The sequence below is a fragment of the Drosophila virilis genome, chromosome X (genome assembly GCF_030788295.1).
Source record: "Drosophila virilis strain 15010-1051.87 chromosome X, Dvir_AGI_RSII-ME, whole genome shotgun sequence".
Taxonomy (NCBI): Eukaryota; Metazoa; Arthropoda; class Insecta; order Diptera; family Drosophilidae; genus Drosophila; species Drosophila virilis.
The window spans coordinates 26,984,867-27,010,970 of NC_091543.1; the positions used below are offsets into that span (position 1 = coordinate 26,984,867).

At 36.7% G+C, this 26,104-nt stretch overlaps 2 protein-coding genes across 13 annotated transcripts in view; both read left to right on the forward strand.

The window, feature by feature from the left end:
- The window catches only part of mmd (disintegrin and metalloproteinase domain-containing protein mind-meld), a 47,557-nt gene extending 27,132 nt beyond the window's left edge, over positions 1 to 20,425 (forward strand). For 3 of the 12 annotated variants that reach the window (XM_032439798.2, XM_032439803.2, XM_032439799.2), the window contains exons 19-24: positions 326 to 464; positions 5,972 to 6,133; positions 6,275 to 6,336; positions 8,343 to 9,153; positions 10,293 to 10,649; positions 11,512 to 17,811. In XM_032439798.2, the coding sequence (XP_032295689.1) occupies positions 326 to 464; positions 5,972 to 6,133; positions 6,275 to 6,336; positions 8,343 to 9,153; positions 10,293 to 10,649; positions 11,512 to 12,121 (2,141 nt within the window). In that variant the 3' untranslated portion in view covers positions 12,122 to 17,811. Of the gene's footprint in view, positions 1 to 325; positions 465 to 5,971; positions 6,134 to 6,274; positions 6,337 to 8,342; positions 9,154 to 9,865; positions 9,897 to 10,292; positions 10,650 to 11,511; positions 17,812 to 19,063 lie in introns of those variants that run through there. The other 9 variants (XM_032439802.2, XM_032439805.2, XM_032439806.2 and 6 more) reach the window with 6 other exon arrangements.
- Positions 20,426 to 21,474: 1,049 nt separating this feature from the next.
- LOC6631477 (gamma-aminobutyric acid receptor subunit alpha-2) lies at positions 21,475 to 26,040 on the forward strand. The gene is made up of 6 exons (XM_032440005.2): positions 21,475 to 21,677; positions 23,922 to 24,578; positions 24,641 to 24,723; positions 24,793 to 24,995; positions 25,056 to 25,547; positions 25,609 to 26,040. The coding sequence occupies exons 1-6, from the start codon at positions 21,652 to 21,654 to the stop codon at positions 25,945 to 25,947; spliced, it is 1,800 nt and encodes a 599-aa protein (XP_032295896.1). The 5' UTR covers positions 21,475 to 21,651; the 3' UTR covers positions 25,948 to 26,040.
- Positions 26,041 to 26,104: the final 64 nt, after the last annotated feature.

Sequence of the window (26,104 nt, forward strand, 5' to 3'; positions counted from 1 at the left end):
GCATATTATAACGTAACGTATGCAAATCCAACTATAAACTATTTTAAAATATATTGAAAACGAAAATTGTCAATACACCGGGGCGTATGCATAATATTGTTTATATATACATATATTATGCATATCTATATGTATTTATATATATATATGTGTGTATTTGTATGCATATGTTTAACAAACGCATCAAATCTAAATCCGCAAACACTCACACACACTCGCACAAAATGATTATTATTCACATCCACACACATACATACACACACACACACACACTAACGCACTCACATTTATATCGAAACAAATGGCAAAATATAATCTCGTATAGAGAACTACCACGGCTCAAATACAGTGTTCCTAGTCGGTGTTCTAATGTCAGTTGTAGGGTTCGTTTTTATAACATTCACCTTGATGGCATTGTGCTACAGGTCAGTTGTAGTACATAGAAACTTCTCCCTGTGTCTGAGGTTAGTTGAAAAGAAGTAATGAAAAAGCCAGCTCTAAATACAAAATACAAATTACTACAACAAAAAAAAAAAAAAAAACAAAAAACAACAACTGCAAAAGCAATGCAAAAAGTACAAAAGAACACTAACAAAAATCGAAAAAAACTCAATATTTTGTTGATATGTTTTTGTTTCCGATTTAAATCATTTTTAATCTTTCCAAATGTTGTCTTCATTATGAGTCGTAGTATTTAGTACATAAATACATGCGTACATGTGTGTATATATGCATGCATCTTCTGCATACATATGTATGCATGCACGTACATGCATATGTACATCAATGTAAACGTTGTCATTTTTTGTGTATTCAGTTCGTTTTTGAAACCATTTAAAAACCGAATACTTGCCATTGCATTCACATGCACACATTGTACATATTACTGTGTGTCTATATATGTGCAGATATATTTGCATATATATACTGATATATACATATATATGTACATATATATGCATAAATTTGTATATATAGTCATAGCAATGGTATCAAAACGTCCATATATGCATATGTACATAGTTCAGATTAATTAAATGCATTTATTTATATGTACATACTATATATTCTGGTTTCTCGCTTGTTGGCTTCCATTCCTCACTTACTTTATCAGTTCCAAACACATGTAAATTCCTTTGTACATACTTATCCAGCGTGAAAACCATAGACAACCACATTCTACATATATTTTGTTTTATTAACAGACAAACTTGTATGTACATATGATTGTATGCCTATTCTAAAATAATGTGAGTTTGTACATAGCTACATATGTACTTACAACTGTGTAGCGCATATATTCATATATACTTATTGTTAAAGCAGATCTAATTACATATGTGTGTACGGATGAATGTACATGAATTGAATGAGACATACATACGTACATGCAAGTACATATACACGGACATGCACAGTTCTCATTATAATCAAAGGTTGCATATATAAACTCATGGTTCGTTCCTGATGGCTCTAAGCCCAACCACCCCATACTAGTCCGACAATAATTATTATTTTGTTTTATTTAAAAGCCCTTTTTTGTTGTATTATATTTCTTCCTTTTGTCAAATAAAGCAAAACCAAACACACGATAACACTTAGTAATAAAATTCTTATTTATATGGCCTTGCAGCTTGAATTAGAAATTTTTTGTCAGCTTCAAACCTACCAATTAGTACATCAAGAAACCCAAGCTGAAACACAATGAATAGAAAACAACAACAACTTCAAAGAGATAAAGTGTATTTAAGCAGCTGAATTCAACACATGCTGAGTAGTAAATCAATAGCTATTAAAATCTATAATTATAGTTAGACAGAAACTTAATTAGAAACTAAAAGACTGTCAAACGTCCACTGAAAGTAGATAAATGCAGCTTTCATTGAATACATTATATATAACGAGGCAGGACTGACAAGCATTTGACCTTAATTTAAAGAAAAAAATAGACAATTAATGAAAAGAAAAACTTTAGAGCAGCTTTGCTAGATATATATTTTTCTTATAAGTAGAAAAAACAATAACAAAGCAATTAAATATCAGTATGAGAACAAGAAGTAAATAGAAACAAAAAGTCTGGGAGAAAACCATCAATGAAATGATATAAAAGGCTTGCAACTTGACACACCGAAATATAAGCAAATATTGGAAATTCTACAATATATATATGCATAATATATATATTTAAAAAATGTTTGACAATAAAGTATTGTGCTTTTCTCGCCGATTAGTTTATAGCGAGCCCCCGCACAATAACCTTGAACTATATATTAAAGTAAAGCGGCACAACCACATATATCGATCTGATAAAATTTCAAATTTCAAAGAGATTTGCATGAATTTACCTATGTATGTACATAGTACATACAAATATCCTCCAATTTAAGCAAAACGACTAATTAATATTATTATCAAATAAATACAATGGGATCAATCGTAGTACACATAAGTACATGATAATAACATATGCATATTTATATTTTATTTCCCAACTTATTTTCAATACATAGCCTTTTAGTTCAATATATATTAGCATCAACTATTTTTGATTATTGTTAATGAGTGATAAATCATAAGATTTGAACAAGACCACGCCAAGAAATGGAAATTGTGGTCAGAGCGTCGCTGATCGCCGATCTTGTTGACTATTTTCATTACTACTTTTGTTCAGTTTAGTAATCCCGAAATATTAAAAAAACAAAAAAAAAAAAAAAAACAATTATAATAATAATATAAATAACCCAACCTGATCGAAATACTATATAACTAATGCATATGCCAAAGTACTTACATATTAGGACTGCCACATCATTATAATGATACTTAGATACAGTCTCACAAATACCATACACCCATATATAATATAATAATATAAAAAGAAAAACCCACACACAACCAAGTAACAAGGCCCCCCGCTTACTTGCAGCCCAAAGCCAAATATAATAAGAAGAATTATGCATTAAAATGCATACTCTTCAGACGATATTGTATGTAGGTTGGGGGAAAGCATTTGCCAAACGCATTTGCTATGCCTCCAATGGCAATTGGAGATCTCTTTTTGCGCATAGGGCCCAACATAGACGAAACTGACTTTGAGTTATGGTGGTGCTTTCTGCAGAGAGAGCCAGCGATGTTTCCGATGAGCCGTCATCATGAGCTTATTGCAAATGTACGAAATGAATACAATATACACACAGAAAGCATCAAAATACTTGCATACATATTTTCAATACATTGTATGTGTAAGTTTACGTGTTTTCTTTGTGTACTATCGTATCAGCATCGATTTTCGATATTAACAACACACACAATAAACACGCATACCTCATGCATATGTGTTTATCTACATAGACACATATGCCATAGGTAACCACAATACATGCTACAGCCCCATTATCCATTATCCCAATCCCCAATTTTCAATCCTGGTGCTTAAACTAAGCTTTCATACACATATAAGGACCATGCCAAATATTACGGTCTTTAATCGCTTCTCATACACATCGCAAGCTAAACGCGTAGCAGGCCGTCTTTGTATGTCTATATGCATTCGAAATAAGTTATTAAATATCGAATATTATTCCATATTCAATTTTTGCATATGTGTATGCTTAAATATATAAAAAGCCTTTCGCCCAAATATAATTTATATCTGTTTCAAAGCCTGACATGTTTTCATCCTGAAAGTATGCTATGGAATTTTTTATTCAAAGCAAATTCTACGCCATTTCAAGTTTGATATCGAAAAAATAAAATACACAGTTGAATTTGAAATATATTGACCAAAAGTTACTGATTTTATGCGATCTTGAGTGAAAAACATTATAATAATCAGCAGGCGGCTCTTTTAAACTTAATATTTCAAAGTTATATTGGATGTTATTCTTATTTGTATGCATATATACATACTTGATGGCCCTCATACGTATGTACGAATATACCTACACATACACATGTAAATAAATTCACTTATATACATGTCTTCCCGATCCCATTCGACCTTCAGCTATCATTACGTTCTTTACCCTCTTGTAAGTACTTGTGTCTCATCCATGCTTGTCGCTCTTTTTTTCTCTGTTTATCTATGTTTGTCCATCTTTGGCTTTCCTTCCCTCTCATTCACTTTCTATTCTCTCTCTGTTTCTCTGTGTGTGTTCCTCTTCATCTAACTCGGGCTGATTGAAAATAGAAAACTATTTACAAGCCTGTTAACGAGTATTAAGCGTGTGATTTATTCAATAATATATGTATGTTTCCAACTGTCTGTGTGTTTGATGTACGTATGTGTGAATGCTGGCATGCATGATTTTATGTATGTATGTAGGTATGTCTGCGTATGTATGTATGTATGCGTCAGGTCAACGAATTGTCTAACCAAACAAAGCAACTGCCCCCTGTCCGCGCCTACATATTACGACTGTTCAACATACTTGCATACATAAATATAAACATTCTTTTAATAAATGTGGAAAGCATAAGAACTATTATGAATTTGTGTTTCGTGTTATGTCGTTGACGTGTTTTTGAGAAGAATTTCATTGATAATGCGTTAATCCAAAAGTTTTCAAACAATTTCTTTGTTCTCTGCAAAGTTCTGGTTTCATATCATGTTCATTCAAGAATGTCATCATTGTTAATGCATTTACATATGTACATACTTTATGCTTTTGTTTCGTTTTAATTTTTTATTATTTTTAGCCTTTCTTCAGGCACATTCAATGTATTGAAGTCGTGTTGCAAGTACATACATATCTACATACATATTTGGAGTGCTATAAAATGTAAATAGCCTTAAAGAGAAATAAGCATAAATATAAATATAAATATTGTACGCATATTGTTCATATGTACAGTTATGTTTATGGGTATGTATGTATGTATTTTCATTTGCATTTATCGTTGCATAACAAAATTCTTTATGTGGCACTTTATTTTTTTTTTTCACAACAAACAAAACAAAACAAAACAAAACAAAAAAAAAATGAAATACAATTCTATTGCGAGCATATTATTAATCAAGTATCTCATCATAACCTTTCGTTTCCCAACAACAACAACAACAATAACAACAACAACAACTACAACTACAACAATAACAATATCAATAACAATAACAACAACAACAACAACATCAACAACAACAAAATCCGAAACCAACAACAAAAACAAAATCAACCAAAAATTTAATCGAAAATCAAAAATACAAAATCTAAATTCAAATCAAACAAACAAAATGTATGTGTGTAAACACCGTGCCATGTGTACACACACCCACATCCTAAAATACGGCGCGTACGTATGCGTGTATGTTTGTTTGTCTCTGTTTGTGTGTGTGCCTGTGTGTGTGCCTGTGTGTGTGCTTGTGAGTGTGCTTGTGTTTGTTTGACCCTTTGCATGTGTGTCTTTGTGTCTCTGTGTGTTGTGTGTCTGTGTGGGTGTGTGTATGTTGGCATTCCTACGCTTCATACACCTCGTGTATACAAACATATTTGATATGTATGTATATTATCGTATCTCAATCAACCAACCAACCAACCAACCAACCAAACAATCAACCAACCAACCAATCAACCAACTTACCAATCAATCAACCAACCTACGACCAAATCCATCGACCATGCCAAATACGTTTCGAACTGATTTTGTATATAATCCAATACAAATAATTTCATAATGAATTATAAATCCAAAAATCATACGCACCATTCAACGCTTTAAACAATTATACATATGTACATATATATATATATGTATATTTATATATGCCTATATATGTATGTATATGCCCTGTGTGTATACAAAAACCCATGAATTGAATATATGTATCTATATATATATTGTATATATATATATATATATGTATATATGTATATATATATATATATATATATACATATATAAATCATATAAAATAAACAACAATAACAACAACAACCAAACAACTCTGACGTCGATACCAACATCAACATAGACGCAAGACAACCACCCTTAAGTACGATCCGCCCTTCTCAAAAAAACCCATCCCCAAGGGCTACGGCGGTGCGGCAACGGCGCCCAACAACCATCATTCCGTCGAAGAGGTGTCCTTAGATGGCTCCAGTAAATTGGTGTATGCCAATCAAGCCGGATTCAGGTGAGAATTTCCATCTCTCAAATCCAATACACACACACACACACACACCAGAGCCCCTTTTAAATACGGCTCGTTACGTTTATGTATTTTTGTGCATTTTTCTATCGTATTTGCTTTTCGTTTGTCTTCCATTTCATGCAGGGATAAGAATTTACATGGACGTCGCTATACGACGGGTGGTGAGGATGATCAATCACATGCAGGTTAATACAACAACAACAACATTAACATTCCATATACATACTCATGCTTTAGAGTTCATCATATTCAATACTAATTTCATACTTTATGACAAGCACTTACACAGTTCTCAAACCAAATATCGTATACGTATCATATTGCTATGCATAGGTATACCAAGTAATTGACGTTATTAATTAGTATATATACTATATAAATACATATACTTACATTAATTCAGTGCCTTTGCTGTTTCCTGTTAATACTATTTATATTGCTATATTGCAATACCTTATTAAACGTACGTTCTTAAATTGATTTGTAGTTTTAAGATAGTTACCCTATATATTAAAAAACGATTGCTATTCGTTCCACTCGGGAGCCTAAACTTAAGGTTACAGTCAGTTACTGTAAATCATAATTACTGTAAAGCTAGTTATACACCGTACACATACAAAACACATATCTGTTTGTCTTCTTCATAAGACTTTTATTCGTTCAATATCATACACAAAGTTTATTCAATAATTTTTGCTGCATTTGAAAACCTTAGCAAATTGTGATTTTTTTTTTTTAAAAGCTTGTTTGACTTAGCTATAACGTTAAAAACTTCCCAGAATTTCCAGCGAAGAATTACTTTTATAACAAAGTTTTACTCGTGCCTCCTCTTTATTCGTATAAGTTAAAAATTCGCGTTTATAAATAGCAGCTTACCAGCACTTTTTAGCATATCTTAGTAAGCTTCTCCCTTTAAAACTTCGACTGGTTTTTGCAGACTAGAAGACAACAAGAGTTACGTCGATTCGATTATCGAAAGTGTAGTTTCAACCTATAAAAACAAATGCAAAGTAATTAATCAAGAGCTGGGTCTTGAAAAATTTCAATTATAAGGATGGGCAATGGTTGGAAAACTATTGCATTCTTTATTTGAAATAAAATACTTGACATGTTTCAGAGATTTTACAAGTAGATTTTATAATCCAAGGATGAAAAATGAATGGAAACTGATATATTTGTTATATAATATATACTTGTAATGCTGTACATCACGTAGATTATATATTTAAAGTAACTGCAGCAGTCTTAAATGTGTTAAAATATAAGACTATGTTCCAATAATTTGAAAGTATTATTAATTAGCTAACAATAAGCAGGGTTAAGGAAGTGAAAATTGTTGATTTAAGTTATAATCTAAACACATTTTTGTAAATGAGTAATTTTTCTTGCGGCACTCTCTACTCTCTCTGAATCTTCCACTTCTACTCCTACTACTATTATTACTTCTACTAATACTACTAAACCTTCTTAAGCTACTACTAATACTACTACGACTACTACTGCTACCACTACTACTACTTGTACTACTACTAATACTACTACGACTACTACTGTTACCACTACTACTACTTATACTACTGTTACCACTACTAGTACTTCTTCTACTACTACTACTACTGCTACTACTACTACTACTACTTGTACCAATACTACTACTTCTACCTCCACTACTTTTTATACAAAAACACAATTCTACTCATACTGGTACTACTATGTCTATACCTATTAAACTACTACTAATAACAATACGCCTTACTTACTGCCTTTATTATTGCTACTACAGCTACTGCTTGCTTTTTTCTCATACTACTACTTCAACTTATACCACTACCTTTACCTCTACTCCTACTACTTATTCTATTACCATTGCTACTGTAACTACTACTCCGACTTCTCCCACTCATACAGTAACTACTACTTCTACTGCTAGTTATACTACTCATACCTTTTCTACTACTACTAGAACTACTACTGCTACTACCGATAATAATACTACGACTATTAGTACTACTACAGCTACATTACAACTACTACTCGTCATACTATGACTACTTCTACTACCTATCTACTACCCTGTATACGACGAGTTCTCTGCACTCTCTGCTGTCTGACTCTACCACATTTGTATGTTCTTTTGCATGTACATTGGAACCGCTTGACAACTCATTTGATTCGATTGGACGCCACACAGAAAAGGGCATACTGAAGAAGCATGGTTACGGACTTGTGCATGGCGAGCAGCTGAAAGACAAGTGGTGCGATGACAGCCAGTCGGATAATCTGGAGCTGATTACACAGGATGGTACACAGACCTCGACAATTGGCGGCGCGGCTGCCTCAGAAGTGGAGCGCACGCTCAAATCGCTGAACGGTTACCATGAGGACATTTTAGAGGCGTTGCGTAATGCGGCCTCGCATCGCGGCACCGGCACTGGCAACACGCCCGTCGGCAGTGGCAGCCTCAGTGAGGAAATGTTGCGCAAAACACTGCAGGACTGCAACAATGCCCAGCTGGGCTATGCCGCTGAGCCTTACAAGCGGGCCAGCGGCTCCAAGTCGAGCTCGCGTGAGAATATCTGCGATAGTGCCGCCGCACATGCCATTTTGTTGGACGGTAGTGGTTCCGCGATGGGCGGCTTGACACTTGGTGCTGACATGAGCGGCGGACGGGGTGTTGGTAGTGGCATTGGCGTTAGTGGTGCTAGTGGCTTAGCGAACGCAATTGGGCATGGCGGGGCAATGATGCATCACCATCGATCGCAACATCAGTTACATCAGCCTCCTGGGCTGGCACTGCAACAGCAGCCAACTGACGAGGATGATGCCCCATCGACTGGACCGCTGCGTATACGCAATCTGGAGGATCTGATAAGGCAGCTGGAGCATCATTCGTCACGTCACATGAGTCCCAGTGGCTCCGAGGATATACGCATGTCGGAAACTGAGGCCGATCGTCACTATAGATTAGATAGTTCCGCCGCTTGTAGTGAGTCCTCGCAAGGGTTAGTTTCGAATTCGTATTCGACTTCGATTTTATTTTGATGCCAATCCCAAGAACCCGAAATTCCCAATCCAAGAAAAATATACCCAAAAAATATGTAAATGCCGAGTCCGACAAACCTGATAAACGCTTATCATGCATAGGAGTTACATTTATTTTGCATTGTACTCAAAATACACAGATACACACACGCACACAGATATACATACATACGCATACCCATACACGTACCTTGTTTGATTTAGCGTAGGATTTGCTGGTACTCGTACTCGTACTCGTAATTTGTTGAATGTACTCAACAGCTGTGTGCATTGCGATTCAAAAGTACTTTCTTAATAGACAGTACCGATATGCTTGCTTTATAACCGCAATAAGTATTATTTGTACTTGTTTTATCAATCATTCAGTTCAAATTTAAAATTAACCTATTCGAAAATCTATAACCTGATCAAATGTAGCGCAATTGCTTCACATTGTTAATGGTCTAGCGTAAATTATATATGGCTTTAACATTCTTCACAACATTGCAGACATTGTTGCAACATAGAACAACAACTGGAACAAACGCATAAACATTCAATATACAACACACAGACATACACTCACACTTTCTTCAAACCAAGATGAGCATGTACTATGCTGTGGTCCGTTTGGACTGCAGATATTTATATCGAACTTTAGCCAACGCAACTTTCTATTCGCATTTCTTGCAGGCTTCAGACTGGAATATCTTGTGTGATAAAGGTTGGTTTCACAAGCGTTGCCACGCCTACAATACAAAAACAAAGTAGCTCCCCTTTAAAGAAAGTAAAGCCACGGGTTCTCAAACCCCAATCGAACCCTTTACATATAGTCAGATACAAAATAGGGTTCGCTGACTTATTACCATATACCCATTTAATAACTTCACGAGTATGACATTGTTTTTGGTAATTTCTTAATGATACTTTCTTTTCTTTTGGTGTAATAACGATATGTGAGCAGCTCATCTGTCGTTATCGTAACCTTCGCTAAAATTTACTCGGTCTCGGTCTCGTTATCCCCAGATCCCTATCCGCCCATCCCGTTTCGCGATTTATTGTGCTTAAACTATTCTAAGAAGAGCCTTTGATTAATTTTTTGCTTTTTGCCCACCGCCAGCTCGAACCAGCAAGCAGCTCAATCTCAGAAAACAGCTACAATTCACCCGTCTTACAGCAGCCGTTGCCGGCCCCGCTCTGACGAGGATACGCGCTTTGCCTACGGCGGACGTTACCGCCAGCCGGCGCCCACTGGCCGCCATCCAACGCATCAGTCGCATTCTCCGCATGCATTCGGACACCATACACACCATTCGCACGCCCACGGACATGCCACACATGGTCCACACTCATCGCACCACTCGTCGCACACGCACCTGCACCAGGACGATGAGGGCATCTACGAGAGCGCCGATCATCATGAGCGCGGAGTTCTTGACACGCGACTCGATCAACAGGAGACGCCCGAGAGTGAAAGGTAAGTCTCCGTCTCTCCACCTACACACACACATACATATATGTATATATAAATATATATATATATATATATGGATATATAGATATATATATATATATCAATGTCGCGTCCAAACGCCTCCCATTCGCAGCCCAAACAGACCCCCAATTTTAATAATATCCACAATCCTTGATTGCTCTCTAGATTGGTTGCAGCTCATTTTGCAGCCTGTGGCTACATGAGATCCAGTTTTAGAGATGAGCGCGTGAGCCGTTCATCGCGCAGTTCGCTTGGTCTTACAGTTATTTGTTGTCTTAGCACCACTTCCGCAGCGTTGCCATATTTATATTTCTGTTATTTTAGCCAGATCCTTTGATTATTTGCCTTATTTGCCATCGAGTCAGATTCTTGTTCAATCTGTTTATTGAGTAGTTCAATTCAAAACTATTCCGTTCCGATACAATACTATAAAATCTATACTTTATTTTACGGAGTAAAAAATTTGATTTATGCAATTGAAATTTTTCAACATGGATTTTTTCTGTACATTTTTGGTTGTTGTTTATAAACGATCTCCGCCATCTCTATTCTGTGTCATGTATGCATGTGCATAATAATCTGTTAGCGTCTTTGATCTCAGAGTCCAAATAATTGCACTTTTTCCAGTTTTCTTTCTGGATTGTGAGGATTTTTCAAGTTAACAAATGCTAGGAAAATGGTTGCCAAATTCCGTTCAGTTTCGACTGTGCTTTGATATGTCGCCCTTTGTGCATGAAAGGTCAATGTGCCTGCACCAGTCCCAGCCTATGGTCCTGAGTCCTGATGAGCCCCCCTAGTGTTCTTACCATGTACCGTTGTTCCTGTTACGATTATTATTTTCTAGTGATGACTTTATTCAAGCTCAACAACAGTTAGCCCGGTGGGCGAGTGAGGATGTGGTATCCGTCGTGGTATTGGACCAGCCGCAATCCGGCACAATGTCGGATTCCCAACCATCCAGCGGCGTCGCGCCCATGTCGGTAGCTACAACGAACAACGTTATCCACCATCAGCATCCGCACCAGCACCACGGCGATCATCAATCCTCCGCAGCGGCAGCAGCTGCGGCGGCGGCGGCGGCGGCAGCCAACAACAACTCTATAATGGGTATGGCAGTCGTCCCAAATGGTATAAATGTAAGTCAGAGGGACTATTACCCCTCGCCACCCTCAACGGAGACGGAAAGCAGTGGAAGTGTTATCCAGCCACTTACGCGCCGCACGTTGCAATCACAATCGGCAGACACGGCGGCCATAAGCCAACAGCAATTACAGCTCCATCAGCTGCAATTGCATCAGCATCAGCAATATCAGCATCATCATCAGCAGCAGCAGCAGCAGCATCAGCAGCATCAGCATCAGCTTCAACAGCAATCGGTCGATACCAGCAGCAGCAACAACAGTCAATCCGGTCAAATAACCGAGAATGGCTGCTACCCGGAATATAAGCATTGACAGTTCAAACATCTTTAGCTTCAGCTGCATCTACAGCATCACCAAAGTAAACTCGCAAAGCTCGTCCGTTTTCTGGCCAAACCCAAAGACTGGCAAAGACAGGCAAGCGTTCAAATCATACGATTCAGTCAGACTTTTGGTACTCGCAGTACTCTAGCATATGCATACATAGTTTAAAAATAATAAATGAATTAAAAACAAATGAAGTGAAAACATAACAAATAGCATACATTATCGTATATAATTACGTACATACACATCTAGTTATAGTATGGGATAAATGTAAAGTTAAAAAAAAGTTAACGCCACGCGAGCTAAACAAAACAACCAATTAATTGATTATATGTAGGTCATTGCACTCCCACACACACACAGTCATACATGTACATACATACTTCATGCATGCATACATACATATATACATACATACATGCAGACAGACAGACATATACGCGAATATGCACTTACATGTGAATTAGATTTAACAATTTTTATACTTAATTACATACTAGTATGTACATACATAAGTACCTCAGACGTGCCGGCGACGCCTGATAAATTCAACATATTTCTAATGAATGTAATAATTGTAAATACCTACACACGCATACATATGCATAGAAACATACATATGTTTGTTATATATATGTATGAAAACCAGAGCTGGGAAATAATATAAAGTAAATGTCTTTTGAAAGCACTTACATACCCAAAACAAAAAGCAAACAGGAAAAAAAAAGATTGAATTCAATAATAGACCCATTTATAACTATCGATAGCTTTCTAGCTGCGATATGTGCAGAAGTCAAGAGGTGTACGAGTATTATGAAATTTTGAGAACAATTTCTGTGCAATGTGTGCGAAAAGAGAGAATTTATTTCCAGATTGGGAAATAATATTTTTTTTTTTTTGTGCCGTCGTATTTACATACGTATAAGTCTCTGATCTGCCGCTAGAGACACTGATGCTGATGCAGATATATGTGCGCATATACCATACATCCAGATTAAGAAATACTGTTTGTGCCATGTGCTGCAAAAGTTAACCTTGATATGGGCAAATTTTATAACGACTGATAGATTTTGAGGCCGAGTGCCATCAATTCACATTGAATAACTTAATGGATAACCATTATAATAGGAGTAATGCGTTTTATTATGATAAGGCAAACAGTTAATAAAATATGATAAAGCATAAGTAACAATCTGTAACAATAACAATTATAGACATATTACGCGCGAATTAATCGTAACGGTTCATGCTAGATAATCGCAGGTATTCATAACATGATTGTGTGAAAAAGAAGAAAATTAAGAAGATGAAAAAAACACTGATTGAAAAGCGTTTAAAGGTTATGTTGTGGTTGACCAAACTTTCGAAATCAATTTCTCTACCCTTTCAAGTACTCTGAGCTGAAAAAGCAGAACCTTTTATATATATACACTAATTTGATGATATGATATACTTAAAACGCCTGTCAGCCATACGTTAGAATGAAATGCAACTAAGCTTTCGAACAGATTTCACGTATGTGCTGCAAGCATGCGGTGCTACTCAGCTTTTTTTTTTGTCATATGTGGAATGTTTATCAAAATTTCATAATTTCTAAAATCATCTGCACTGACTAACACTTGGTATGTACACTAGCTAGCCTTTTGATGACTAGTAGTATAATTAGTTAAAGAAAGAATTAAAAATTAACACATTAATTCACACATACATAAGCATTAAAATAAGTACATTCATTCAAACATATGTTTAAGTATATGCAAACTCGTAGATAATCCAGGACAAGTGCTTGTTCAAAGATTGGTCACAGATGGAACAAAGTTTCATTAGTTAGTACATTAATTGGATGGATGTTGTCAGAGCTCGAGAATATAAGCCATAAAAACAAAGTATGTTAGCATATGTAAATACATACATAGCTAGTTGTAGATCAAATTGAGCATATTCAAGAATCCAAAAAAAAAAAATATAACTGAAATGCATATACTTTAACAGGCGTATTGAGCAAATAATAAATAAGTATGTCTATGCATATAAGTGTGCACAATTTCGAATATATTGCATATGTATTATGTACACATACATATGTATGTTTTATATATTTGTATGAGCCAACCAAAAATATGCACTTGGCATGTTTTGAGTCAAAAAGTCCCTTCCACACCCGCATAATTGTTTCTAAGTGTCAATTATAAGTAGATTAAAGTTGCAACAAATAAGCCGCCAGTATTTGGGACTTATTCACCCAACCGAATCCAATAAAAATGTTCTAATCAAAAATATATTGGTTCGGATTCGGATTTAGGATAATAACAACTATTTGTAATTCATGACCCACGTTGGGCGCTATACATACATTTCCATCGTTCATTATCCCAATTACAACGCCAAATGGCCAAGTCGCGTTCTTTTTAAATTAAGACAAACGTGTTCATCTTTACAAATTTTCGGACGTACTATAAACCTTCATTCAGATGAATGATTTTTGGCAGGGATGTGGTGACTGAGCCTGGCGCCTTTATTTACCAGTTATTATATGGATTTTTAAATTGGGTGCCATTGATATTAGCAACTTTCTCAAAGGTGATAAGGAAAGTGCCTTCGATGGTCTTCTCATAGCCATCGTCCACTCTGACTTTGGCTGAGCTTTCTTGGATGATGATGATGATCCGCATCAACTCTTTCCTCTACTGATGCCAGCTAAACTGCCCACGTGTAACAAATGGGCAACATCCTTATAATAGGTGGATGTAGAATGGCTTCAGACAATTTTCGTAGCATTTTTGAATATTCTTCCTGACTCGAAGAGCTCGAAATTGTGTTCTCCATATAGAGTTGCCCATACAAATCCAAAATATTTGTTTGTTTGTTCGTAATGTGCAAGACTTTGTTCTCGTTAGTAAATAAAATTGAATGTATGCCAGGATAACCCAATAATATATGTGCATATGTTATATATGTATCTGCATGTATGTACAGATATGTATGTACTGTTTACTGTCTTGTATGCACGGCAATTGTGGGGAGGGTTTGGCATAGCCAAGACATTGAGAAAATTTACTGAAATACACAGAAAAATTACGGTGAACTCATAAAAATCATATAATATGTAGGCAACAATTTTGATGGGGGAATTCACAAATCCAAACTCATCTACATAGCATATGCATGTCAGCATGTGCATATTAAACAGTGTGAAAAGTAAGAAGACAATTTACAAGCATTCATAACTATACTAAGTACTCTTAACTATACGAAGACATACACACTAGACACACACACACGCACACAATACACATGCTCGTATACTAAACATAATTATATGCAGCTAATTACACTTGCATATTTGGATACATATTTAAGTGTGTACAATGTAAATGAAATAAAACAATACCTTCGGGAATCTAGTAATTTATCAAAATACAAACTTAAAAGAAAAAGAAAAACCAAAAAATAAGAAATTTGTAATTACCTTGTAAGTGATTATCTTTAAGACAGCATGTGACTCAAATTGATTCGAGGTGTGTATAATTGCATGCGTGCATAAGTGTATTTGCTCAAGTGGCACATGCATGCGTATGGATGTGTCGCTATATGCATACTAAAATATAGTATTACTGAATAAGTAATTGATTAAGTACGTAAATTTCTTAATGATATTGATTGGGTTTTATTGTGACAAGCGCAGTCGTAGTCAACTGCTAAATATGATATTATCTAAGAATGATTGATTAAAAGTATTGTTATTGACACACACAACACACACACATTTACACACTTACTCATGCACACAGACACTCTTAAAATGCATACACAAGCAGATAATTAATGAACATAGTATGTATGTTTGTGTGTGTCCCCTGAATGCATAAGTAAATAGGCTAAATATTTAAATAAATGAATTAGACAGTTACAAATAAGAAACGGTACACAGGCGATCTGAATAAATACAAAATAAATGCAAAATAATAATGATAATTGAAAATCAACAAGAAAACAACAATTAGTTGTTATATAGAGATCAAACTTAAATACGCAGTTTGCCAAAGTGTTAACGAACAACAGCAATAACATTGAAAGAATGAATAACAATAATATTTTGAATTAAATACAAGAATTCAACATGAATTTATATGTCAATGGATCCTCAACACTCACACAAACATGCAGACTCACACAGACAGACACACAGAGGCACAAACACAGACGCGCAACATATAGATGAGAATACACAAAAATAACCGTTTTAACACCTTCGCAACAACCCCTACGCAATATACTTATGTACGTATTACATACTTAGTCCAACACGAAGTAAGAACAAAAAAAAAAAAAAACAAGAAAAACATAAAAGAAAAACAAAAACAAAAAATAATAAACATTCAAATCTCACATATCGCATATATAAACAATATGTGCTTAACCCAAAATGCTGCTGATGGTCCTCAGTTTTTGTCTGAACTGCTGGCTGACCGAACTTCTGATCTGGAATCCTAAAGCTTGCCGCTCAAAACGAACAAAAAAATAATAAAAATGAAAACGAATTTAAATCTGTTGCTTATATATGAATATATATATATTAGATTTTGATTCCAATGATCGCCGATTAAGATCAGCGAGTAACTATAATTTTTTTTTTTGTCGGGAAATAGCGCAAGATCAGAATTTCCTTACTCTATTAAACTATTGGAACGATGGTCGAAACAAAAATAAAGTGAGAATAATCAATTCGTACAGTCGACTTACACATTAGCAAATTATAATAGGAATCTAACACAGAAATATTCTCTAGCAAGATCAAATACAATTATACAATTTTTTAAAAACAGTACAAAATCAATATACTTATGTAAATATTTATTATATAAGTATATTGTTCAAATGGAATTGAGCATTTCTAATCCATCAAATGTTGCGATTCATATTTAAATATATAGTTATATATGTACACACTGGCAATTACGAACATACGCATGTATGTGCATAAAAACATGTTCATATATTGGTATGTATTATTATATGATGGAAAGAAATAAGCGCTAGCAGGCCCATCAGAAGTTTGGTATGAATCTACACACAAACACACACAGGCACACACACACACACACACACACACCCACACACACGAGTGTGCACGTGTACTCGTGAGCACATTTACACACATTTAACACTCACACCGTATGTTTGTCAAGGAATATTAGAAAAGCAACAATATTGGAGAGAAAGAAAAATGTTCATTATAATAAAACTTTTTGAAACCATTTCTAAAGAACTGTTAACTGTTAATAAACTTAAATAATAAACAAATATTTAAAAAACAAAGCAGAGAAAGACAACAGCAACAAAAATAAAAATAAAAAAACAATTACAACTGAATTGTATGGAGCTTCACACTATGAAGACATTATTGAAATATGTATATAGATACATACATACGTGCATATGTATGGGGCTGAGGAGAATAACATAATAATAACTTAGCTGTAAGATGCCAATTGGATAGTATGGTCCATAATGTGGTCTAACATAATTTAAGTAAACATATAAAATAAAAACTAAGCGTAATACAACCAAAATGAAAAAAGGAAAAAAACAAACCAAAAAAACAACAACAACCACGACAACATTCAAAAACCAATTAAAATTTATTACAAAATAAAATATGAAAGCAAAAAAAAAAACAGATCAAAATTTAATATATGTATATGTTTTTATGTTTTCACTAGCAATCTAGCAAATTACAATATTTTGCTATAGACATACATCCGTGCATACATATGTATGTATCAATACACATATACACAAAAATATGAAGAAACAAGAAAATAGCTAAATGCTATACAATACATGCATATGTACAAACAACATACATTCTAATATAAGGCAGTTCTTCTGTTATGTACACTTTATTCTTTTTTCAATTATAATTTTCTATCACCAGCTAACGTATCTAACATCCTTTCTTGTATATTGTTTATTTTCACTTCTCTCTACTTTCAACTCCCTTCTGACTTTTATCATTTTAGTTGAGTAAATTTTGGCTCATTTCTTATCATTTTATACACATAAGTATGTAATTCACATGCAACTGCCAAAGAGTTGGAAAAAAGGCTTCTAAATCCATGGGATCTACTCACTTGGAAGAAAACTTTTCACAAGGGAGTACTTAAAAAAATCACTAGTACACACACACACACACACGCACACACATGCACAGAGATACATAACATCGACATGTAAAGATAAGTGAACTGTGCTATGCAAGAGACAGTTCTTCGACAAATATGCATCTATTTTCATATATAGCTGCACATGCATATATATGTGTGTGTGGGTGTGTGTGTGTTTATATACAGCCATTATAAAACAATACTTTTTAATATGTATACCTATGAATATTTTTATGCATTAACTTTAATTTCACTGTCTGGTGCGACGTAAGCAAAAACCTTAACAACAAAACAAAAACAACAAATTTTGAAATATTTCAATAAAATTTTGCTGGCAAAATTATATATATTTGTATATATACATATATATATATATACGTATATATATACATCCGATCAATTGGTAGAAGCTGAGAAAAATTCAATATTCTGGTTCTGCGTACACAAACAGAAAGCTCGTAAAACCAAGTTCATAGCTCAGACGAATCAAGGAGTATAACGCGGAACTCCAGCATCCGGACATCGGCACAAAGCAGGACAGATGTACATATAAGTATTACACAGATTAGGTGAACATAATGCGGACCCAATTTACCGTGCCAGACAGTAAATTATGCTATCAACGACCTTTTTTTGGGCTTGAGTTCTCAGAGTTCAGAGTTCAGCGAAAAAAAGCACCTCAGACACAGGGCTATAAATAAATGAAATCATATCGACTTCTTCAATCTGGCCATTCTAATGCCATATTTTATTTTACTTTCAGATACTATCGCTAAGATAACCCTAAGTGAGATAATACATATGCAGTTGACTGGCTGAGCAATATCTATATGTACGAGCTTGGGCAACAGCACCGCAAAAAAAAAAGAAAAGAAAAATGCAATTCGTCTAAAATTTGGTTGAGCATTTTGACTATGATGTGATAAGCATGAGATAACAATTAGAACGCATTGTTTGCAACAATTTTCTCAAATAGATTTCAATTGTTCTCACTGTTCGCTTTGAAGCTAGATGTATATTTTAGTGGGTGAATTGGAGATTTCTGGTTCCAATTGAAGTGGCAGCCAGGTGCCAGAATTTGGAAATCTGATAATAAAAAGCTTACAAAATCAGCAAAGCTGCTGCTGGTCAAAAATATTTGCTCTCTTGGGATCCTGAACACGGCCGCAAACCTGTCACGAATCCTAGAGATATCAGAGACATACAGAGAGCGAGAGAGAGAGAGAGTAATAGTGAAAGTGAGATATTTAATGCTTCTTACGTGGAGCAGTAAAACAAAAAAGTCTGTCTGAGGATATGTCTTTGACTTTAAGTTGCTTAGCTTAGAACTTCTCTCTGGTATACACAAAAAAAATATATATATACATACATATACCTATGTTTCTTTTATAAAATTTAACGATCGCTCATTTTGTGAAAATAGTGTATTTATATTTAAATCCTTTGAGGGGACGCATCTACTGACGCCTCCCTGCCATATCTCATAAGTAACTGATCAATGCGATTGATGAAATGATGAACCCTTCGGTAGATCGCATGAACATTTTTATTGAATAAACTGACAAACTATTTATATGCCTAACACTAAAAATGATCTATGGAATTCAAAACGGGTGGAACGAATCGAATGTCAATGGCAACAGCTTATTTCTTATCAAGTATCTGAGCTCAAGGAACATCGATTTTCATGCGAAGGAGTCATTAGACATTCAATATCCGAATAGCATAGCGAAATTATTTTGGAAGTAAGCTCAAGATTAATCAAAAATGTGCATTCATTGAAGAATCCACGTGTTATTGTTGTTAGTGATCAAACCAGAAATTGCTTCAGCACGCCTAAGCTAGGATCACTATATTTGGCAGGAAGTTCCTTAAAAGATTCTCAACAAAAATATTGCGAGTACAATATTTTGTGGTCACTTTTTCGAATCAGCAAAGAACATGTGAATGGTGCTTTAGTTGGGAGTGTTCAAGTTGGACATAACCTGAACTCAACGTCAGGCTGCCGCTCCAAACAGCTTAACTTCCTTCTACACACACATACAAAAAACACATACACGCACAGTGCATACTCTTAAGAACACGTTTATTCTTGTAGTTTTGAAGAGAATAGGAAGAGGTCTCCAAACAGTGAAATATTGTACACCTGTTTATACCCCACGGGAGTCCACATTTTAAATTTCGTGTCTCTAGCTCTTATAAGCTCTGAGATTTAGGTTGAAAATAAAATTTTATTATTTTATTGAAATGATATACTACAAATTTCGTATCTCTAGTTCTCTTGGTGTCCGATGTCTATATATGGTTGTTAAATTCCTTTGCGCCAAATCAACTATTCACTGGGTTCTGGTTATAAAGAGGCCTTTTGAAATGATGATCGCCATTTTCTATAACAGTTATCAATGCTGGTAATCGATACTTTAAGAGAGCGCCTATCGATACTGTTAGAAATGGCAGCGCTAAAGCAAGTCAATTTGGCAGTTATTTTTAAACTTGCCTGCCGCTGGCAGGGCAAACACATGGATGCGAAATCTGTGTTTCAGTTTTTGTTTTGCTAACAAGAATATTATTAAGTACACCAGAAATCATAGCTAATAGATTAATAATATAAACAAACCTTTGAATAGTAGTTTTTGACAAGTTTTTATCAGACAAGCTTCTGCCAAACACCAATTAGCATGCGTTTACTAATTATTCAAACGACATTTGTTCATGTCAATGGCGGGTCTGTAAATGAATATTTAAATAAAAATGATGTACGCAAAAATAAAATGTAATATTACTTATTGACCTAGGCAAGCACACTCTTAAAGAGCAATATTTAAAAAGAGGGCTTTCAGAAATAATTAATGTGCAGCAAGCATCACGCAGACAATGACCGAACTGTCTTGGGCGGAGCGTATGTGTTGGTGTGGGCCTGTCATATTTAGGTAAAAATGCCTATGGCCATACACGTGTGTATGTGTGTGTGTGTGTGTGTGCGAGATCTGTGCCGGGGCCATGCAGTGATGGATTGAACAGTCACAGGCAAGGGTAATGGATACATTTCGCGTTGCATGTTGCAGCCACACTGCTGGTTTGATGGATGCTTTGCGCATGCCAGACTCAATGGCCAACGCCAGAGTCAAAGCCAGCAGCGACTTAGGCTTGTCTCAGCCACCTTGTCGGGATTCAGACGGCAAGCTGGCAACAACGAGCGCAAGTTCTGGCCAGCACAACATAGTCAATTACCATTAAGTACGCTAATTGTGATGGATTACTTCAGCTCGTAAATTGTATTTCGAGTGCTGCGAACCGCGTGTGTTTAATAACAATTTTTTTTTTATTTTTTGAAAATTAACTTGCATTATTATGATTATGTTGCGGTTGTTAGCCAGGTAAGTAATTGACCTAAAGTCATATTCACCGCATTTTGCCTGTCAGGCGTTCAATCGTTCAATATATCTGCCTGCACATGGCCACTTGGTGCCTCGAGCACTGCCAATAGCTGCAAAACTGTCAGATGCGGTCAAGTGGTCGGGCCGAGGGAATCAGCTCAAATGCATTCTCAGCTAGGTTAATGTGCTTAAGTTGATTGCCCCGCCGCCTTGTGCTCACATGCGACATTGAAACCAACAATCTTAAATTGTGTGCCAAGATTTGGTTTCAAATTCAAATTCAATTAATATCAAAACTTCTAAGCTACAGCAAAAAACTTGGAGCCAAAACCGAATTTTAAAATCAAACTGATATTCTAAACAGGCTTTGTGCATTATGGCATATTTTAGATCTATGTGTGTGTGTGCGTGTGTGTTTAAGCGCATGCACAAGTGTGTGCATAGTCAGAAACACACACATCACAACGTGCTGCATGCAGCTATTATTTTGCGAATCAAGCAATTTTTTAGCATAGTGAGAGGGATGCCTAGTGAGAGGGGGGGAGATTGAGTGGAAAAATGCTAAGTGAGTGAGAGCTGCACTAACCCAACTGGCTATATGCACTATATAAGAAAGTTGGCATTTTCATTTTTTTGAAATATAGCTCTATGCCTTTCAAAAGGAAGTAATTAAGAGTCTACATAAACTGCCACATTCCCAAGTCCGACCCAACGAGCCTGGAGGCGTAACATCGACATTTGTAGACATTCACGCGCCCAAACGCCGAGATTACCCAGGCACATCATTGGAAGCGGTCGCAAGGTCGTGAACTGAATAACATGGTTTTGTTTTATTTTTTTTTTTATTAAGCGATTCAAAAGCTGCAAAGCACCCGCGGCCAGTAAACAGCTCACGTTGCACAGTGGGGCCAGAAATATTAAATCAATTGTAGTTTCTAGTTTTCTTAGGCCTTGTGAATGTCTAGTTCTCTGACAGCCCTACGAAATAAAGATCACAGACTAGCCGACGGTTCAGAGTATCCAAAAACTAAGTTCAACTGTTGTTACAAAAAAATTCCTAAGTTATGTTCAGGCTATTGCGCAGCTATGTATGCAAACACTCAGCTCAAATTCTAAGTTATGTTCCAGATGTTTCGTTGTCTTACAGAATATTTAGCAGAATTTTGTCATAAGTCAACAAATTGCAATGTTACTAGGTTTTTGTAGATTTTTCTTGAATTTTGTACATTTTTGAAATCGTTTCAACAAATATGCGTCCTCGTGTGCGTAAATATGAAATGCACACAAATGCACAACACATGTGCATAATCATGGGTCTACTGTACAAATTATCCAGGCATTCTTTTGTTATCCTGTAAACGGCATTTCTTGTTGCTGTTGTTGTTGTTGTTGTTGTACTTTTCGTGTTGTTTTCATGTTGCCACTGACGCCCACGCCAACGTTGTTCCCATTGTTCAAAAATGTCACACTTTCTATACCTCGTAACTAAGCCACAAATGGGGTATATATTTACATAACATAACAGAAAGCCGAAAGGGCATTCGCTGAAGCTTTTTGATGCAATTCAATGGGCAAGTCAATATAAAGTCGATTATTTATAAAAGAGACCAGTTAATTAAATGCTTGCACAGCATGCAGCTTGATAAATAATACGCTCCAGCTTTATTTCTATGGTTGGCTGCATTAAGGGGTATCTTGCGATTGCATAGACTGTTTATTGGACACTAGCTTAACGATTTCCAGCTCAAGTGTTTAATTGTTAAAGCCACTTCATGTGCTGAACAATGCAAAAAGAAAACCCATGAAAATTATAAAACATGAATTGCTTTCATTGAGCTGTTTGGCCGTTTGGAGCACTTCATTTTGCTTGCACGTGTTTAGTTGCACTCTATAGGTATTATGTGTGCTTGGGCCAGACTATTTTATTGGGTTGCAAAACTAAAATCTCAAATAGAGTTTTTCACTTGGTATTGAATGAGTGTATTCCATTCGCACGTTCTCAACGGATAATGGTTATCATCTACTCATTTCCACCGGCATCGAATCGCAGACCTAGAAAAGGTTGAGTTATTGTATTCTGCACAAACCTGCTGTTAAACAATGGCATTATTATCGAATCTCTCAAGAAAAGCCGCTATTGCAAACTAAAAATAAATTCATGCATTTAGTTTGGCTTTTATTTGTATTGTATTTGTATTTTGTATTTTGCCAAACGTTTTGTAAATGAAGGAAACTCTTCCACAGCTGCGTAATTTACGTATGCCTACTCGATCGTGCTCAAAGCATTTCCACAGTTGGCACACCTGGTGATAAGGTGTCGGTGTCTGGAACGGCACAGTCAACAAAAATGCCGTTAATAACCAGCGAGTTCAAGGCCAGTCGCATATACGAGTCCTTTCGGGCACTCTCAACCGTGCCAGCAAGCAGCATGGTCAAAAGTCGCCTAACTCGGCGGCTTGTGAATGATACGGCTGCTCTTAAGGCTAGCGGGCCGGGGCGTTCAGCGCGGCCGCGCACCGCCTCAGCGGATATGCTTAGCCGGAATATATCAAGCATTTTGGAGAATCTACTAAAGCGTTACGAGCAATCCCAACTGCCCACACATGGCCAGGGCCTGCCGACTGTGGTTCGCACCAATATACTTATACGCAGCATGGGACCCGTGTCGGAGCTGGATATGGACTACTCCATGGATTGCTATTTTCGTCAGTATTGGCGCGACAAGCGGCTGAGTTTTCAGGGGCCCATTAAGAGCTTATCGCTGAGCATTAAAATGCTGGACAAGATCTGGCGACCCGACACATACTTCTACAATGGCAAACACTCGCATATACACACAATTACCGTGCCCAATAAGCTGCTGCGACTGGACCAGGATGGCGGCATACTCTACTCAATGCGGTATACCGAATCCATCTACCAAGCCCAGTTAAAAAGATGCTAATTCCCACTACAATTTACAGGTTAACCATTAAAGCCACTTGCCCGATGGAGCTGAAGAACTTTCCCATGGATCGACAGTCCTGTCCACTTATCATAGGCAGCTGTGGGTATTTAACAGAGCTGAGTTCCTTACATGGTCTGCAGCCATCTGAGTCCTGTGAGTCCTTTGCAGATGGCTACACCAATCAGCAACTGGTATATGAGTGGCAAAATCATGATGATGCTGTCTCCTTTGTGCCGGGTATGACCCTTAACCAGTTCGATTTGATCAGCATGATGCACCGCAATTTCACATCCACCCGTCGCGAGGGCGACTTTAGTGTGTTGCATGTGGCATTCAATCTGAAGCGGCACACGGGCTATTTTCTAATACAGGTGAGCAGCCATCAAATGATTCTGTTGACTCCAACTGCTTTAGGATGCGCCTTACGCCAGGTCTATGTGCCCTGCATATTGATTGTGGTGCTTTCCTGGGTCTCCTTCTGGATACATCGCGAGGCCACCAGCGATCGCGTTGGCCTCTGTGTGACGGCTGTGCTAACGCTGTCGACCATTAGCCTGGACTCACGCACCGATCTGCCCAAGGTCAAGTATGCGACGGCTCTGGACTGGTTTCTGCTCATGAGCTTTCTATATTGCATTGCCACGCTCTTGGAATTTGCCGGCGTACACTACTTCACCAAGCTGGGTAGCGGCGAGTTTCCGCGGCTGGAGGATGAGTGGGAGGATGTTGGTGCCTTGGGCTTTTCCTCGGGCGAAATTGCCGATGCCGCCGAGGCCAGCGATGACAGCGAACCAGCCAACTCGGATAGCGATGTATTTGTCTTTGCCGACCACGATGCACTTCACTGTGAGCTGCCGTTGCCAGCCGAGCTGAATGGCAGCGGCTACCCCAAACATAGCACGTTTAGCTGCCCCATTTATAATGTAAGTGACAGAGCCAAAGATTTTGCAAAGTGACCTTTTTATTTTGTTTATTTTTGAGTAGAATCAGCAGCAGGCGCCCGCCCACATATTTCCCAAACTCTCGTCGCATGCCTCGACCATGGAGCGCACCACACAAACTGAGCCGCCCGCCGTTTCACGAATGCGACAGATGTGGCTCTGTCTCAAAGGGGACCTCAAGTTTCGCAAGCAACGCGAACGCGATGCCGCCGCCGAGAAGAGCGGCCAGGGACGTGGCGCCAGTTATGTGAACAGCATATCATTGATTGATCAAGTTGCACGTGTTGCCTTCCCCATGACCTTTGCCTTGTTCAATTTGCTCTACTGGCTGGCCTATGGCATGTATAAGAAAGAGTTTTCCTGGTCCATGATTAAAGCCTAATCGAATGGCTGCTTCCAGGTTGAGCACACATAACCACAATTCCCATTTTTTTTTTTTTTTTGGTAATAAATAAAGAGTTGCTATTGAACAAGATTTGACTTTCTTAAATTCAAATAGTTATCATATTAATAAGTTTGGAGTGGTTACAATTCCCAAA